Source organism: Vanessa tameamea, chromosome 21 (assembly GCF_037043105.1).
Source record: "Vanessa tameamea isolate UH-Manoa-2023 chromosome 21, ilVanTame1 primary haplotype, whole genome shotgun sequence".
Lineage (NCBI taxonomy): Eukaryota > Metazoa > Arthropoda > Insecta > Lepidoptera > Nymphalidae > Vanessa > Vanessa tameamea.
This window is the reverse complement of record NC_087329.1, coordinates 5,855,626-5,871,824: the sequence shown is the minus strand read 5'-3', so window position 1 is coordinate 5,871,824 and position 16,199 is coordinate 5,855,626. Positions and strand designations below refer to the sequence as shown.

General features: G+C 31.3%; 1 protein-coding gene across 1 annotated transcript; it reads left to right on the top strand.

Annotated features, from left to right (window-relative positions):
- The first annotated feature begins 1,179 nt into the window (after positions 1 to 1,179).
- On the top strand, positions 1,180 to 16,053 carry LOC113395488 (fatty acid synthase-like). Its single transcript, XM_064218263.1, has 38 exons — positions 1,180 to 1,259; positions 1,497 to 1,645; positions 1,960 to 2,152; positions 2,689 to 2,809; positions 2,940 to 3,143; positions 3,225 to 3,341; positions 3,561 to 3,742; positions 3,859 to 4,001; positions 4,479 to 4,682; positions 5,048 to 5,234; positions 5,416 to 5,578; positions 5,732 to 5,901; positions 6,125 to 6,276; positions 6,527 to 6,710; positions 6,873 to 7,021; positions 7,088 to 7,272; positions 7,347 to 7,466; positions 7,538 to 7,647; positions 7,730 to 7,920; positions 8,405 to 8,556; positions 8,645 to 8,902; positions 8,977 to 9,076; positions 9,368 to 9,505; positions 9,892 to 10,001; positions 10,128 to 10,278; positions 10,355 to 10,526; positions 10,599 to 10,711; positions 10,987 to 11,151; positions 11,398 to 11,570; positions 11,876 to 12,025; positions 12,421 to 12,615; positions 13,075 to 13,177; positions 13,719 to 13,869; positions 14,062 to 14,212; positions 14,283 to 14,430; positions 14,648 to 14,824; positions 15,220 to 15,319; positions 15,403 to 16,053. Exons 2-38 carry the CDS (start codon positions 1,499 to 1,501, stop codon positions 15,984 to 15,986), a joined length of 6,213 nt encoding a protein of 2,070 aa, XP_064074333.1. The 5' UTR covers positions 1,180 to 1,259; positions 1,497 to 1,498; the 3' UTR covers positions 15,987 to 16,053.
- Positions 16,054 to 16,199: the final 146 nt, after the last annotated feature.

The window sequence follows — 16,199 nt, the reverse complement described above, 5'->3', positions numbered from 1 at the left end:
CGAACTCCTTATTTTTTCTAAAGTATCCGAAGAGACGTTTCTCTAATATTTCAAAAAATATATCACACCTTTATTATACAGGGTTATTGGTAATTCGACGTATTCCCGTTAGGAGGTGATAGGGTTGATTATTTGCGATAATTTTAACCCCCCTATGCATTATGCAAAAGTGTACCATTTTTGAGTTATCGCGTTTTTTAGATTTTTTCAAAAATGTATTTAAAAAAAAGTATCAATTAAAATCTACTTTTTTGTCTGATTTATAAAAACGATTAAACATTGAATATTTTTCAATATTTAAACAATAATTATGTGTCCAAATTTAAAAATGCGAGACGGAAAACGATATTATTTCAATATTTTTTTATTTTTTTCCCTCAAATATGCCTGAAAAACAAAAAAAAAATAATTATGAAACTTGTTCTGCAGATTATTTTAAAAACATAATCGTTTAATTAGCTTTCCGAAAATGTATAAAAACTAGGAATTTATTTCAAAGCAACCGAAATAAAATGATCAGAAAGGACGCTGGTGGAAATTCGTATTCGAACATGACTGAATTCGTACTAAAGGTCGCTCTTTAAAATTGATGATACAAAATATCTTAATTGTAACTTAGCTACTGAACTGTTTATGTATCTAAATTATATTTTAAATTTGTATTAAGTAAGTAAGTTAAGTAAATAAGTAAGTTTTTTTACATTGGATATTATTTTAAATCAATTTTAAAATAATATCCAATGTAAAAAATAATACGTAGAATTACCAATAACCCTGTATATTTCAAAATAATTCTAAATTTTCTCCTGAAAGGGAGAGGAGGCTTTAGCCCAGTAACTGCTTTTAAACGCCCCACTCGGGCGTTTAAAAGCAGTTACTTTATTATTCATTTATCAAACGCCATGTGTAGTGATAATTGCATACAGTTCTTTAGACTTACGGATTTAAACAAGGTATCACAAAGTTAAATATTAAATTATGTTAATCGATTTGTATACTAAAATTCCACTGTTTTGACTATATTAGTAGTATTTTGAATTTCTGACAACTAGCTCCATGGTTTGGATTGAATATTAATTGTTAAAGATGAAAGGTTAATTAAAATTTAATAATCAACAATTTAAATGTATGCATCGACAGTTTATATAAAGCATTTTAATGTAGGAAGTTGACTAGTAACACGGAAATTTTTATTTGTACCGCCCGGTACAAATAGAAGTCGTGTTTCCTACTTATTTTAGCCAATATATATAAATCAGGTAATAGTTATTATTTTGCGTAAAATGTTATGATTATAAGATAAAATTTAATTATTTTAAGTTCGTATAATAAACCGTATTGCATAATATGTGACATAGGCATATAATACATCGTAAATAGCAATAACTTTTTTTATATTAAATGTAAAAGTATCATATGTGAATATTCAATCTCTAATATTTAATAGTATTATATTTCAAAATTAGTAGTTATTATTTTATATGATTTTTTTTCAGCTATGGCGCCGATTACCAGGACCTTCGCGGCTCCGCCAAATTTCGACAAGAATGGGCTAGATGGCGAGAAAGTTGTCATATCGGGTATGGCGGGGCTATACCCAGAGTCGCATAATGTTAAGGACCTTTCGAAGATCCTTTATAACAAGGTGCGTTTGAAGTATAAAATAATTATTGGTTTAGTTATACTTCCAAGAAACTTTCTATTGTTCGACGCGCTTACTTATCATTTTTAATGTTGAATGTAAATCAATCATGAATTAACCTCTGTCTATAATTTCGGTAAATTCGGTATTTTAATTATGACTAGAGTCGTTATACTAAAACGCATTTCAATGTTTACTATTAATATGATGACTTTAAAAAATATATTATAATTTTGATAGAAATTGAAAGCGACCGCGTGCCCAAACATTAGTCGTTATCGTAAGATGCAGCATTATATTGCAATATTAATTTTTAGGAAAATCCTGTAAATGTGGAGAATCCTCGCTGGCATTATGATCATCCAGAAGTGGCTCATTTCACCGGTAAAGTGCCCGAACTCAGGCTGTTTGATGCTCAATTCTTCAAAGTGCATTATCGTCTCGGTAACAACATGGATCCTATGGGCCGGAAAATTTTAGAACAGGCATATCAAGCCATTTACGACGCAGGTGATTGGCACAATAATAAAATAAATCAATTTTCAACATTTCAGTATGGAAATAAGCGTCTCTAAATACTTACTAACTCTGCTCCGCGGCATAAGTTTCGTTAACAAATAATTACAAATCTTAAACTAACAATCCTATTCTGTACATACCAATAGTTTTTAATTATTATATCTGAATTATATTTATGAGACAAATAGCTTAATAGATTAAATTACTCATTTATTACTGCTGTTTACATTTGTAAGAGTCGCTAGTTTTGAAAATTATCATCTGACAAAAATACAAACACTCAAAATAAGAACAATGGTCATTTTGATTTTGGTTAACTTGCATATTTGGTACAAATTAAAATGTTTTGTGTAGTTTAACTCCTATTTGAAAGAAGTAAATTTTGTAAGAATCTCCACAGTTTTGATCCCCAAAAAAATTGTTCATATTGCACTCAGATCAGTTTTCAATAATTAAAATGTTGGTGTTACTGGTTACTGGTGGATACTGGTTTAAAAATGTTCTATAATATTATTTTTATTCATTAGGTATTAGTCCAGCAGAACTTAATGGAAAAAAAGTCGGTGTTTATATTGGAAGTTGCTTCTCTGAAACTGAAAAGGCTTGCTTTTACGTGTCAAGTTCGAGAACTGGTTTCGGTATTGCAGGGTACGTCTTTATCAAACTTGTTAAAAATACATTCAGAAAGTTTTTATACGAACACAATATTCGATGAATAAAATACTACATATTTAAATTTGATTTTGAAATTAAATTGCGGATAATTGCGCATTTTTAGGTGTAGTAAAACTATGTTTGCAAACCGAATCTCTTATTGGTTGAATGCCAAAGGACCATCTATGGCTATTGACGAAGCTTGTAGCAGTTCGACTGGAGCTCTTGAATTGGCCTACCTAGCAATCATGCGCGGCGAATGTGAAGCAGCTATAGTAGGAGGAGCTAATTTATGCTTACATCCCCAATCTTCTGTGCACTATGGAAGGTACTAGACTGGTTTAATTTTGGAATACATAGTTATCAGTACTTTGGAATACGTAATGATTTTCATTAATATTTTTTTCAGAATTATGCAAATGTGTATGGATGGTAAAACAAAATCCTTTGATAGCAATGCTGCTGGATGCGCAAAATCTGAAGCTATCAATGTTTTATTCCTGCAAAAGGCTAAAAATGCTCTAAGGTATGCTTGATGACTTATACTTTTATAAAGAAAAAGGATAAGAATTAAAAATTAGTGGTGGTCATGCAATTTAGTAGATTGGTAGATATATCTTAAAATTTTATGTGACATGATATGGTCTTCAAGCGATATTTTTCTTAACAACTCGAAGTCTCGAATGTTCTAAAATATTGCTGGATACACAAGCCGTTTCTAATACTATGTAATATTCTATTTTAGAGTTTATGCGGAAGTAGTTCATGTCAAATGTGAATTTACGTCGATACTGAAAGACGAAAGGGGTTCCTCAAGGTATGGTTTCTACAGAAATCCATCGGATACCGCCAATTTTATTAAGCGTTTCTATGAGGAAGCTAAAATTTCGCCCGAAGTTGTTGAATATGTCGAAGCTTTTGGTTCAGGTACTAAATATAGCACATAGTTTTTGGTTTCCTCAGTTTTTTTCAAATACTAAAAAAAATTCTGCTTGAACTAATATAAAATATATGTATTCAAATTGAAAAAATTTAATTACCAGCTGTTTCTGAAGCTGATAAATCGGAATTGGAAGCTATTGAACAAGCTTACTGTCAAAATAGAGACCAGCCACTTTTGATTGGAAGTGTTATGTCCAATATTGGATACGGTGAAGCTGCTTCGGGAATATCATCGATCACTAAGGTACATACGAATACACATATTAAGATTAATATAACTCTTCATAGAACATTAAATTTTAGCATCTTTATTGAACTTTTTTTTACGCTTTTGTACGAATTATTATTAAATTTATTATCGTCATGTATTTGCTGTAATAATATCATTTCAGTGTATATTTATATATGTATGTCGTTATTGCTTATCAGCTCAATTATAACTACTATTAATATTTTACTTTTTGAGATTTTCAAATAAGTTTTGCAATACTTGTAAAAATTATATTTTTATTTTTATTGTTTTATTTTTTTTTAATATCTAATATTTACATTGAAGACTGAAATCGATATAACTTACAAATCATGACCACGTATTAGTTAATGCTTTGGGATTTTAGTTAAAGTTAATGCGTCTTAGTTAATGCTTTCGCATTTAATTTATAGTTAATTTTTTGAACTAAGATAAATTGTATATTATTAATACCTAACATTCTCATTCTAGGTTCTTCTAGGGTACCACACCGGTAAACTTGCTGCGAATTTGCACTGTGATTCGCCGCGTCAGGATGTAGCTGCTCTTCGCGATGGAAAGATTAAAATAATAACTGACCACCAGAACTTTGGCCGCCACTACACTGCCGTTAATGGAATGTCAGTCACCGGAGTCAATACACACGTTCTGTTGCATGGTCATTACAAGCCAAAGGTAAAATTAATTTCCTTCTTATTTTATATCACTAAATTGGTAAATTTGGGCGTACTAAGGGTAGTTGGTAAATGGTTTATTATTCTTGATGTATATCAGTTTGTGATGAATATGCTCATTAATAAGGAGTTTTAGTAGCTTAACTTCTGCTTTCATATGCCATTAGACCAAAATCAGAATTAATCTTGCAATCACTTTTGGATCTTTATTTAAAAAATAAATCAAATATAGAGCAACCTGTTTTGAAAGTAGATTCTAGTGAAAAGTTATATTTAAATGTAATGATCTGATTATATTAAACGTAATGATCATCTATCAACCAACATGCCAGTCGAATATATAATGTATAAAAATACTTCCAACAGGACCCAACACGTTACAAGTCAAGTATACCACAACTAGTGACATTGTCAGGAAGACAAGAATCGTCAGTAAAGAAAATTATTGATGACTTGAAATCTCGACCCATTGATCCAGAGGAATTGGCACTGTTTAGAAATATTCACAAAACCAGTGTTTTTGGTCATTTAGGAAGAGGATATGCGATACTCGGTGATAAGATAGTTTATATTTATATAAAATCTAGATCCTACATTCACATAAAATGTCAACAAACGCCAAATTATTAAGAACATCTATTGTTTAATTTTGCAGCAAATTTTACTTCTTTCCCTTTAGTAATTCAAGTATTTCTTTGTGACATACTTTTCTATAACTTTGTATTTATTTTCAGATACAAAAGAAAATAATGAAACCGTAAGCATTGCTGAGAAAACTGATTACTTTGATGACGCCAAGCGGCCGCTTTGGTTTGTATACAGCGGAATGGGATCCCAGTGGGCAGGCATGGGTACACAACTCATGCGGATACCGATTTTCGCTGCATCCATAGAACGGTATTTTTCGATTTTTTGCCATTCCCTAGATTAAGTTCCACTTTCTACATATATTTGTACTGTTTATATTTTCCTCAATTTTTGGCTTTTTAATAATTTTATTTATCTGATGTACTGTAAACGGATATCATCAAACATTGTCATTTCTTACAGTTGTCGCCGTGCCTTGGAACCTAAAGGAATCGATATTGTTCATATTATAACGTCACCTGATAAAACAATATTCGACAACATTCTGCACTCGTTCGTCGGTATCGCAGCCATTCAAATTGGTCTCACTGATATTCTCAGTGAACTGGGAATCTTTCCAGATAAGATAATTGGTACTTATAAATTGTAAATATGTAACTTCATAAATTGAATTTTCAAAAACATGCGAGGTCAAAAATATAAAAATGTTAAATAAAATATGTACAATTATCCCATATAGAAGTCTGTATAGTTGTTGAGATTTACAACTATGGTCGAAATCTGTCAAAAGGATAATATTATTTATCATGAATGAAAAAAAAAACATAATTAATAGTAGTTTTATTTACATTAAAGGTCACAGTGTTGGTGAACTAGGATGCGCATATGCGGATGGTTGCTTTACAGCCGAAGAGATGATTCTATCTGCATACAGCCGAGGCTTAGTGTCCTTACAGACTCCTTTCATTAAAGGATCAATGGCCGCAGTCGGTATTGGATACCAACGGGTAAGCTTTCTAATTTAATCTTGATAAAAATCGTATATTCTAATATTTTGACCATCATCAGTACTTCTCCTGGTTTTATTCAGAATGATAAATACACTTTTTTACTATGATAAATGCGCTTTACACCTAAATTTCCATTTTCGACTTTGATATTAAGTGGCTTAATACAATGCTGAAAGCGACACCACATCATGGATTATTGCTATATTAATATAACCCAGATAAATTTGAGAAACACACATTGTTACAGATATCAAAAATGTGTCCACCAGAAATTCAAGTCGCATGTCATAACGGCCCCGACTCCAGTACTATTTCCGGACCTGCTAATGTTATGAGAGAATTTGTTGCCCATTTGACTTCGAAAGATATTTTCGCGAAGGAAGTGCCATGTTCAAACATTGCATACCACTCACGATACATTGCTGAAGCAGGTAATCAATCATATTTAACTTTACTTTTATTAAAAAATAGAATATAATAAAATCAGTACAAAATAATTAAAATTTGACATTGCCACATTAATGAAAATAATATTCGAGTTTCTTTGTGTTATATTAAAATTAAAATTGAATACAATAATGTTATATTTAAAGGTCCTGGTCTGCTTAAATATTTAACCGAAGTAATCAAATCGCCAAAGCCTCGAAGCGAGCGTTGGGTTTCAACATCTGTTCCGCAAGATCGTTGGGATGAACCAATTGCTAAGTATTCCTCGGCCGAATACCATACCAATAATTTGCTGGTAATTAACTTTGCATTATATCAACATTAAATAAATTCTTGTTTAATAATAACGCCTCTTTTGTAGAATTCGGTACTTTTTGAAGAAACGTCCGTATTGATTCCACCTAATGCAGTATTAGTGGAAATCGCGCCACACGGCCTTCTTCAGGCTATTCTCAAGAGATCGCTACCTGACTCCTGTAGACATATACCACTTACGAGACGTGGACATCAAGATAATGCACAATTCTTGCTTGAGGCTATCGGAAAGTTAGTACAAATTCAACAATAAAATTGATAAATGTTCATTAAATATGTATACTTACAACTGTTGACATCCACAGGCTTTACATGGAAGGATATAATCCAAAAGTAGACACACTCTATCCCAAAATTGAATATCCCGTTTCTACTGGAACGCCAATGCTTTCACATTTAGTAGAATGGGCACATACTGAGCGATGGTAAGTAAATTATCATTTTTTAAATTTTACTTCAGAGGAAAATAAATAAAAATATATTTATTTGTGTTTAGGAACCTAGCTCTCTATATGGCAGCGCATAGAAAAACGGCAGCCGCTTGCAAAAATGTAATATCAACTCATGACGATAATAATAATTATTTGAGAGGTCATGTGATTCAAGGTAAGAAAATTATTTTTGGCCAATTTTATATATTATTATAATAAGCAAGTAATAACTATATGTAAAATACTTTTCATATTAGATAAGAATATGTACCCATTTGCGGCGGTACTCGTAGCAGTTTGGGATACTTTAGCCATGGTGTCGGGAGTAGAGAGGAAACAGCTGTCGGTGGAGTTCCGAGAAGTGCAACAACATTCGCAGCTGCCACTCCACAATCAACGGCAACTTAGAATCAACGTAGCTCTGCATAGAGGCACAGGAAGATTTGAAGTAATATTTTTATTTATACCTTTCTTGAAGTGACATAACTAGAATACAATACAATGGAAGTAGAGATTTAAAGCGTCTTTTTAACGATAGCACCTACTCCAAATTAATACAAAAAAAAAACAAAATTTCGGATATCAATCAAAAGTTTTAAGGTGACTTACCAGTTTTTAAATGACTACTTACCATCCGGCTGTCTGTAAATTACCCCAAATAAAGGCTGCACATATTGAGATTCTTCTTTTTTATTATTTAGATAGGTTTTTACGGGATAATGGGTCCTTGATGATAAGTGCTCACCACCGTCGATATACATTGGCGCAAAACTAAAATTTCTAACAACTCACTTATATTAATTCATTAGAATTGTAATAAATTCGATAAAATTTATGTTATTTGCATTGTACCTTTTATTAATTAAAATGCTTAGAAACGTCGGTTAACACAAATCTAATATGGCGTTCTTAATTCTCATTGAATATTTCAGGTATTGAGCATGAAAATAAAAATTGCAACAGGGTACATTGTTGGAGAAATAAAAGACGAAAAACCTAAAGATGACGTCACATCAAATGAACCCAAGACTTTAGAATCAGACGACATTTATCAATTACTGTATACCAAGGGCTACAATTATTCGTAAGTGTTAAAGTAAATTATTTGACAAAATAATAATTAATCATTACATCAAATATGACGATTAATGAAATTTTTATTTTGCTTACAGTGATGAATTCAGAAGTATTTATAATGCGAATATGTCTTTAACTGAAGCGAATATAATATGGCGTGATAATTGGGTAACATTTATTGACGGCATAATTCAATTAAATACACTCAGGCGAACATACGAGAGAGTTTCTCAACTGCACTCTATAAGCAAGATGGTAATCAATGTTAGTAAGCATTTGGAGATGGCAATATCAATAAACGACAGTACCTTGGTAATGCCTGCTAAAGTAAATGAGCTACACAATTACACGAGGTATGGTAAATTCAAATAAATTTTACACTACTCGCATAAATAAATGCATATAAATAAATTACCATTTATTTTAGGTGTGGAGGTGTTGCTATAGAAAATATAAGATTTTATGACTTACCACCAACAGTAAACAAGAATGTGGCACTTAAATCTGTGCAAAAAAATAAATTAGATGTAAGTATTTTAATTATATTTAAAAAGACCATGTTATACTTCATAAATGTTTATTACTGTAATCTTAACTCATAAATAGCCTCCAAACCTTTACTCCAGAAATAAATACATTGAAAATAGCAGCCTCGGTACTTTGAGATCGTAGAAGCAATATTTTTTTGCAGGATACGTAGTATGAATCTGAGAACGGCTTCGTCTTTTGTAATGCTACATCATTATACATTTAAAAAATAAATATTTTAGTATATTAGAATGATTTCTAAAGTTTATAATATGTAATATATATTTAAGGTTATCGAGGATGGACAATATTATCTGCCATTACGCGAAAATCGTGATATGACGCTAGAAATTAAGCGACAAGGTGATTTGGACTCTTTGCATTGGGTGGATGGATCAGAATCCAATAAGGATGGTGTAAAAGTGACGGTATGTTAAATAAGTGTCTCGAATATTTTTTATTCAGAAAAAAAAACAAACCTTTGGGTGTGTGTTTATTATTCCTTTTATCCAAAACGGCTTGACCGATCCTTAAGTTTATTTACTGCAACAACTTTTCACTCAGATAGTTTTTAAATATAGTTGGACCTCATAGTTAGTTGGTGGTATTGTCATCTAGAATTTAATTTTATATTCATATATTAGATTTCTCACATAAATATATCTTTTCAACACTGCATTTCTTTATTAAATTAATAACGCATAAATTTCTCATTGCTTACAAAACATCAAGATAAAATCTTAATTTTATCTCGATGTAGTCGGAACAGCAGCAGTCAGCAGGCAAGCGTTAATTTTAAGCTGATATTTTTTAGGTGCGCTATGCTGGTATAAACGATGTGGACATGAAGAAGAAAATGGGACTTGTTGCTTTGGACAAAGACCAAACAAAAACCATGCTCGATTTCAGTGGAATTACCGAAAGGTAACTGAGTACATTAAAATTATAACTTGAAAAAAAGAAACACGTTTCGACCTAATTAAAATATATACACATAAATATAAATAAGATATATGTATATGTTAATAATAACTTCTTATGTCTCAATAGCGGGGCACGTGTTATGGGAATCGTATATGACAAATCAATCAAAACATCCGTAAGAGTTAAACCGGAACTATTATGGCCAGTACCAGATCACTGGAGTCTTGAAGATGCTGCAACAGTTCCTTTGGCATACAGTGTGGCGTTCTACTGTCTTGTAAATATATTAAAATTATTCAATTTCTTAATATCAAAATATAAATAAAACATCTAAATATTTTATTCCATTGTAGATAATGAAGAGTAAATTTAAAAGTGGCATCAATTTGTTAGTCCACGGTGGTGCTGGTGCTCTTGGTCAAGCAGTTATATCGATTGCCTTAGCTCATGGATGCCAAGTTTTCACTACGGTCAGTGACACTAAGAAGAAACAATTCTTGCAAAGGTTATTCCCAGAATTAAAAGGTATTATTACAATGCACAAAATATTATACGTGTTGTGCAATTTACGATCTTAAAAATTGTATTTTATTGCAGGCGAAAACATTGGAAACTCGCGTGATATAAGTTTCTCAGATATGGTCATGAGTGCTACGAAAGGCAAAGGTTGCAATATAGTAATTAGTTGTGTCCGAGGAGAAATCAAAAACGTAAGTTACAATTTACGAGCAAGCATATTTTTCGGATAATTAATTATCCAAGAAAATATATTAGCAAAACCAACCAGACTTTGTTCTGACAGTGTAACAATAAACTGATTTTCAAAGTGTTTGGCCAAACGGTGTCAAAGTCAAAAACAAACTTAATTTAATTAAATCAAACAAAAGGAGGCGTGTGCCGTTGAATCGGAATTCCGAATCTTAATAAATTATAAGTTTGGAAGATATGTTCGCTATCATAATGATACTCAATATATTATTTTTAGGCTACAATTAAATGTTGTCACGAATCATCAACTTTCATCGATGCAGCAGTTTTACTAAATCGGGAAGAGTTCTTCTTCGGAATGAAGCATCTGACAAAATCTGTATCGTACTGCACCCTTGATTTGAACTCAACCGTAGAATATAATCTAGTCGATGATTTGAAGGTAAGTGTTTAAATTATTTTCAAAAACAGAAATCACCTAAAGTAGGTACTAATAAAATTACAAACAAGATCAAAATTAAGTGTTTTTCGATATGTATTTTAAACTTTTAATATACATAATACATTGTGTCTTCATACGTCATATTTTTTAGTACTTCAATAGATAAGGGAGAGGATTTTTTTGTTAACGCCAATGTCAGATACATTTACGGGTTCTATTTTTAAAAATTTCTTGTACGATTTTTAGCAATTGCAACAAATGTTAAGTGAAGGAATAGCTCGTGGATACGTAAGGCCACTGTCACGCGTGACTTACGCGCCCCAAGACGTGTCAAGAGCCTACCGCTTGCAAGCCGGCAGTCGCCATCGAGGCCGCGTCCTTATCAACTTACAAGAGGACCCGTCTTACGTTCAAACCAAGTACGTAATTGTTACGTGAGAGCGTTTTTTATACGTAAAATATATATATAACTTATAAAATATATAGATAACTTGTTTCAAAAAAATTGTGGAACGTCGGATTTAAACAAATCTACTTTTATTCTAATTAAAAGTATAGACCAATACAAATTACAACTTAATATATAAGATATGGTAAATTTTTAAAAATACTTTTTTAGTACGGAAGGCTAAACTATACTTAAAACTGTAATTTATCGCTCGCAAGAATAAAAAACAATATCAAAATCGTTATTTTTTCTTAAATTGACAATATTACTTTTCAGAATAAGCTGCTCTCCTAATCTTTACCAAATTATAGTGTTGGAAAATGAAGTACTGGGTTCGCATTTAGTTGAAAGATTGATAAATCGCGGTGCCAAAGAGATCATTTTAATTTCTTCAAATCAATCGAACTGTCTTTCTTACAAATTAAGGTGCTTATATTTTATTTTTTTAAAGAATCATACCAATTTTTCATTTTCTTATTAAATTAATTAGGTGTAGTAAAATTTTTAAAATCACAGATTATAAGAAATATTTAAAATAAAAATTTAATTAATAATGTGCTTACTCACTATTTAACAAAGATATTATCTTTAACAAATAGATTACTTTCATTCATTATTTAAATACTAATTTTAGTATGTTGTAAAGCAAGAAATAGATTTTAGCAAATTAACGTTAAATTGTAAGTAACTGTAAGTTTATTGTTTATAATTTTATAAATAATGTCAATTTTTTAACCATAATAGAACATTAAATAGAACATTGAGTACTGCAAACTCAAAAGATGCCAAATTTCAAATTAAAAAAATATTATATATTACAGAACATGGGAAAAACAAGGAGTTCATGTCCAATTACTACTTAAAAATGTAAATACCACAAACCAAAATATATTCGAAAACATTAAAACTATTGGCATCGAAGGTATTTATTACGTTGCTTCACCGGATGCTCAAAGGGATAGAAATAGCTTGGAACAATTAATGCTACTTGCACAGAGATCGTCTTCTACATTGAAGTAAGTGATTGAATAATACCTAGCTTTATTTCGATCATTCATATTATTTTAATTATTAATAATATAATATATATTATAACATTCTAGAACTCTAAAAGGAATATTAATCTTCAAATTCCTTCATCTAAAAACTAAACTAAAGATAAGCGTTAGTTTCGTCAGCTTGGTTTAAAATAGTTACTAAAATATCTTTCGCATCTAAAAATAAAAATGGTTTAGTACCTATTATTAAAAGAAAAGTAATTATAGCAATGCTCCATATAAGGAATTAGCAATGTTCCTATGTACTCCTCCATTTAGCTCAAGGGGTCAGAATCGATGCTGCGACTTTTTACATCGCTAGATAGCCCTTAAGCCATTGCGCTATTGACGCTTGTTTTATATTACAAGACTATCGTTTATATAATATATAATTTACATTTTTATTTCTCTCGTGTCTCTGTATAATTTACTTTTTAGATTCTTCGCAGTCATAAGTAATGACAACGACAATTTGATAAAAACTATGGCGGATAAAAATCACGAGAAGTTGACTTTAATCAAGTTACCAACTTTGAAAAAGGTAAAAAAAAATTAAAATAATTTATTATTATTAATTTTCATTTGAATATATATGTATTCATATTATATATAGTAAAACGATATATTCAAGCGAATAAAAAAATAAACTCAACTGAGCGTTAATGGCATAAAACTTTGCAGACTTTATCCACGTATTAATGCTATTGAATCTGATCGGGGCTGTACTGTAATATTTTTGAGAATTAAAACCATCCTGTCTACCTAATCATCCGTACACCACCAAGGCATTTCAAAGATCTTTATTCCCTTGCTCTTTTTTCATCCATTTACGATAACACCGTGCATGAAATACAATATGGCAGTCGTCAACAGTATACTCTTTTTGAGAATGACTTTATTGGTAGGTTGGTTTAAAAACCAACAATGAAAAACAAAAAACCAACAACAAACCAAGTGTCTGAATATGCACTAAGCGCTTCTGGTTTTGGTAGATGACCTAAAAAGCCATAGTAAATAGAACGGTAGTAGTCTTAAAATCATCTCAAAAACACGCAATAAAATTTGCAATTCTCGTCTTACAGGATACAAATGTTGGAGTCAAAGGAACTATTACAGTATATGACGCTATTGATGCTGTGGAAAAAGCGCTGTGCTCAAAACGACACGTTGTATTTGTGGACTGTGCTGAAGAACCTCCCAAAAATTTGTTACAACAATTGAGTTCATTAGCCGGTAACGATATTCGATATTTAATATTTTTTCCTGTCTAAGGCGAATCAAAAAGGAATTCCTTTATTTCGTGACTAACTTGTATATTAAATAAATGGCATTGGAATGGAAATATTAAATAAACCCCATGACAAGCATCTAAGTAAGCTAGTATCAGTAATTGAACTTTAACAAATGAAATCATTTCAATTGTAGGTATACAAGTACCAGATGATGCTGATGGTGAAGCGACATTACAAGACTTTGGTATAGATCCCATTAATTTCGGAGTCATTCAAGTTTATATGCGCGATGTCTGCCATATATCATTAGACGAGCGTGAAGTACAATTGCTAACTATTGAAAAGTAAGTAATGTGTATATCTTATTTGTATTTAAAAAAAAACATGTTAACTGTTTATTTTTCTTTTAAACAGGATTCGTGATTTAGATAATGGTTTATCAGACACTGTTTTTAAAGAGACGGACGGCTTAGAAACATTTATATCATACGTTGATCAAGATGAGCTTTTAGCAACAACTGAAATGGTATTTTTACCAACCCTTACCAACATATCTGCACAGGTAATGTATCCAAATCCAAATATAGTTCTAGCTTTAGATCTAACAAATACTACATTACTAAATTAGTTAATAGCTAAATTGAATACGAAATACATTAATGATAATTAATCAAGAGTTCATCTAACATTCTTATTTAACGATTCTTATTCAAATTGTGTCTTTCTCTAATGTTCCCCATAAATTTAAAATATTGAAAATTAACTGTTTATTTTTACAGCGTGACGATGAATTTGATGTTAGCCAAACATACTTGTGTGTGGTGCCTGGTGTGGAAGGTCACCATGCTCGTTTCCAAGTGTTATGTGAACGACTCAAGCTGCCCGCCATTGTACTACAGCCTGGACTGGACTCACCACATCAGACGATACAAGAAATGGCAGACAGATTTGCAAAAGTAAATAATTAAAAATATTTTTATCTATTACAATCATTAGTATTGACCCATTGAAGAATCATAATATACTTTATTCAAGTAAGCTCTGGCCTTGGAAATATTTTTTTTGAATAAACTAAGCAGAAAACGTGATGCTACCGTGGCTTTAAAAGAAGGTACTACTGAGAAGACTAAGAACTCTGTATAAACTCTGTAAAATTTGTAAAACTCTATATAGACACTTTTTACCTAATTCTGCAAAATGAAATATTACTTCCTTAATTAAATGTTTTGATCTTAATAGAACTTAAATACTCATTGATTTATTAACAATGTAGTAAATATAAAAAAAATAAATACATTGATAAATATACTGCTTACAACCCAAATAATAATTTTGAACTGGTCATTTACAGATTCTTCTCAAAAAGAAATTGTCGGATGGATTTTACTTACTAGGATATGAAAGTGGTGTACTGGTAGCTTTAGAAATGGCGGCGATTTTCGAGGAACAAGGTAATCAATGTCGATAGAAGGTTACGTACCCATTATTGTAGACAACTATTTACATTATATTAATCTATTCAATACATTCATAGGTTTAACTGGTACTGTTTTCTGCGTCGGCGGCGCTCCTAATGACATACAGGAGACCTTTGAAGAAAAACTTAAGAATTTCAAAACCGAGGAAGAATTACAGGATGCTGTCGTGCGTCATATGTTTAAATTAATGACTAATGATGAAAATACAGAGCGGTTAAACAGTGTGCTACAAAACAGCATGACTTGGAATGAAAAGGTATCCGCGTGCGTTAAAATGCTCTCAGGTCACGTGGTACATTCGAACCAATACACCGAAGAGAATATTAAAGCAGCATATGGAAGAATAATTCAAGTTCGCAAGTGTAACATGCAGCCGCGACGACTTCGTTCCAAAATTGTATCTATGCGACCCAAATCCAACAAAGTAGGTATATCATCTCTACAAAATTATTCAATGCAACCTGTCGTGGAGTATGAATTAGAAGCTCCACTCGCCTATGCTGCACAAGATTTACGCGGCAGTGCCTTTATAAACCGCCACTTGGACCCTGCTATCCTGGAAGCATTTGAAAAGAGAAATCTGTGTGAGACATATATCTTGAATTCGGACACATTCATGTCAAACAATGATGATGTGTAAAACATTTTAAGTTATTTTCTTTTATTGTTCAAATAAATATATTCCAAGCATACGTTTCCCATCATTATTTACTTCCAAATACTATAAAGAGGAAAATTGATCGTTTATTTTTCGAAAGATAGACTATACTAATATTTACTATAAACCTTTTTTCCAAAAGAAGAGGAAGCCTTTGCACACCTGGGACATTTGAGGTTGTTTATTTTACCTTTA

Bases quoted from the DNA above. Each gene is read 5' to 3' on its own strand.
- LOC113395488 (XM_064218263.1), top strand. From the start codon at position 1,499: ATGGCGCCGATTACCAGGACCTTCGCGGCTCCGCCAAATTTCGACAAG. The intron at 6,711-6,872 runs GTAATCAATCAT...TTATATTTAAAG, and splicing joins ACGATACATTGCTGAAGCAG to GTCCTGGTCTGCTTAAATAT. The intron at 10,712-10,986 runs GTAAGTTACAAT...TATTATTTTTAG, and splicing joins TCCGAGGAGAAATCAAAAAC to GCTACAATTAAATGTTGTCA.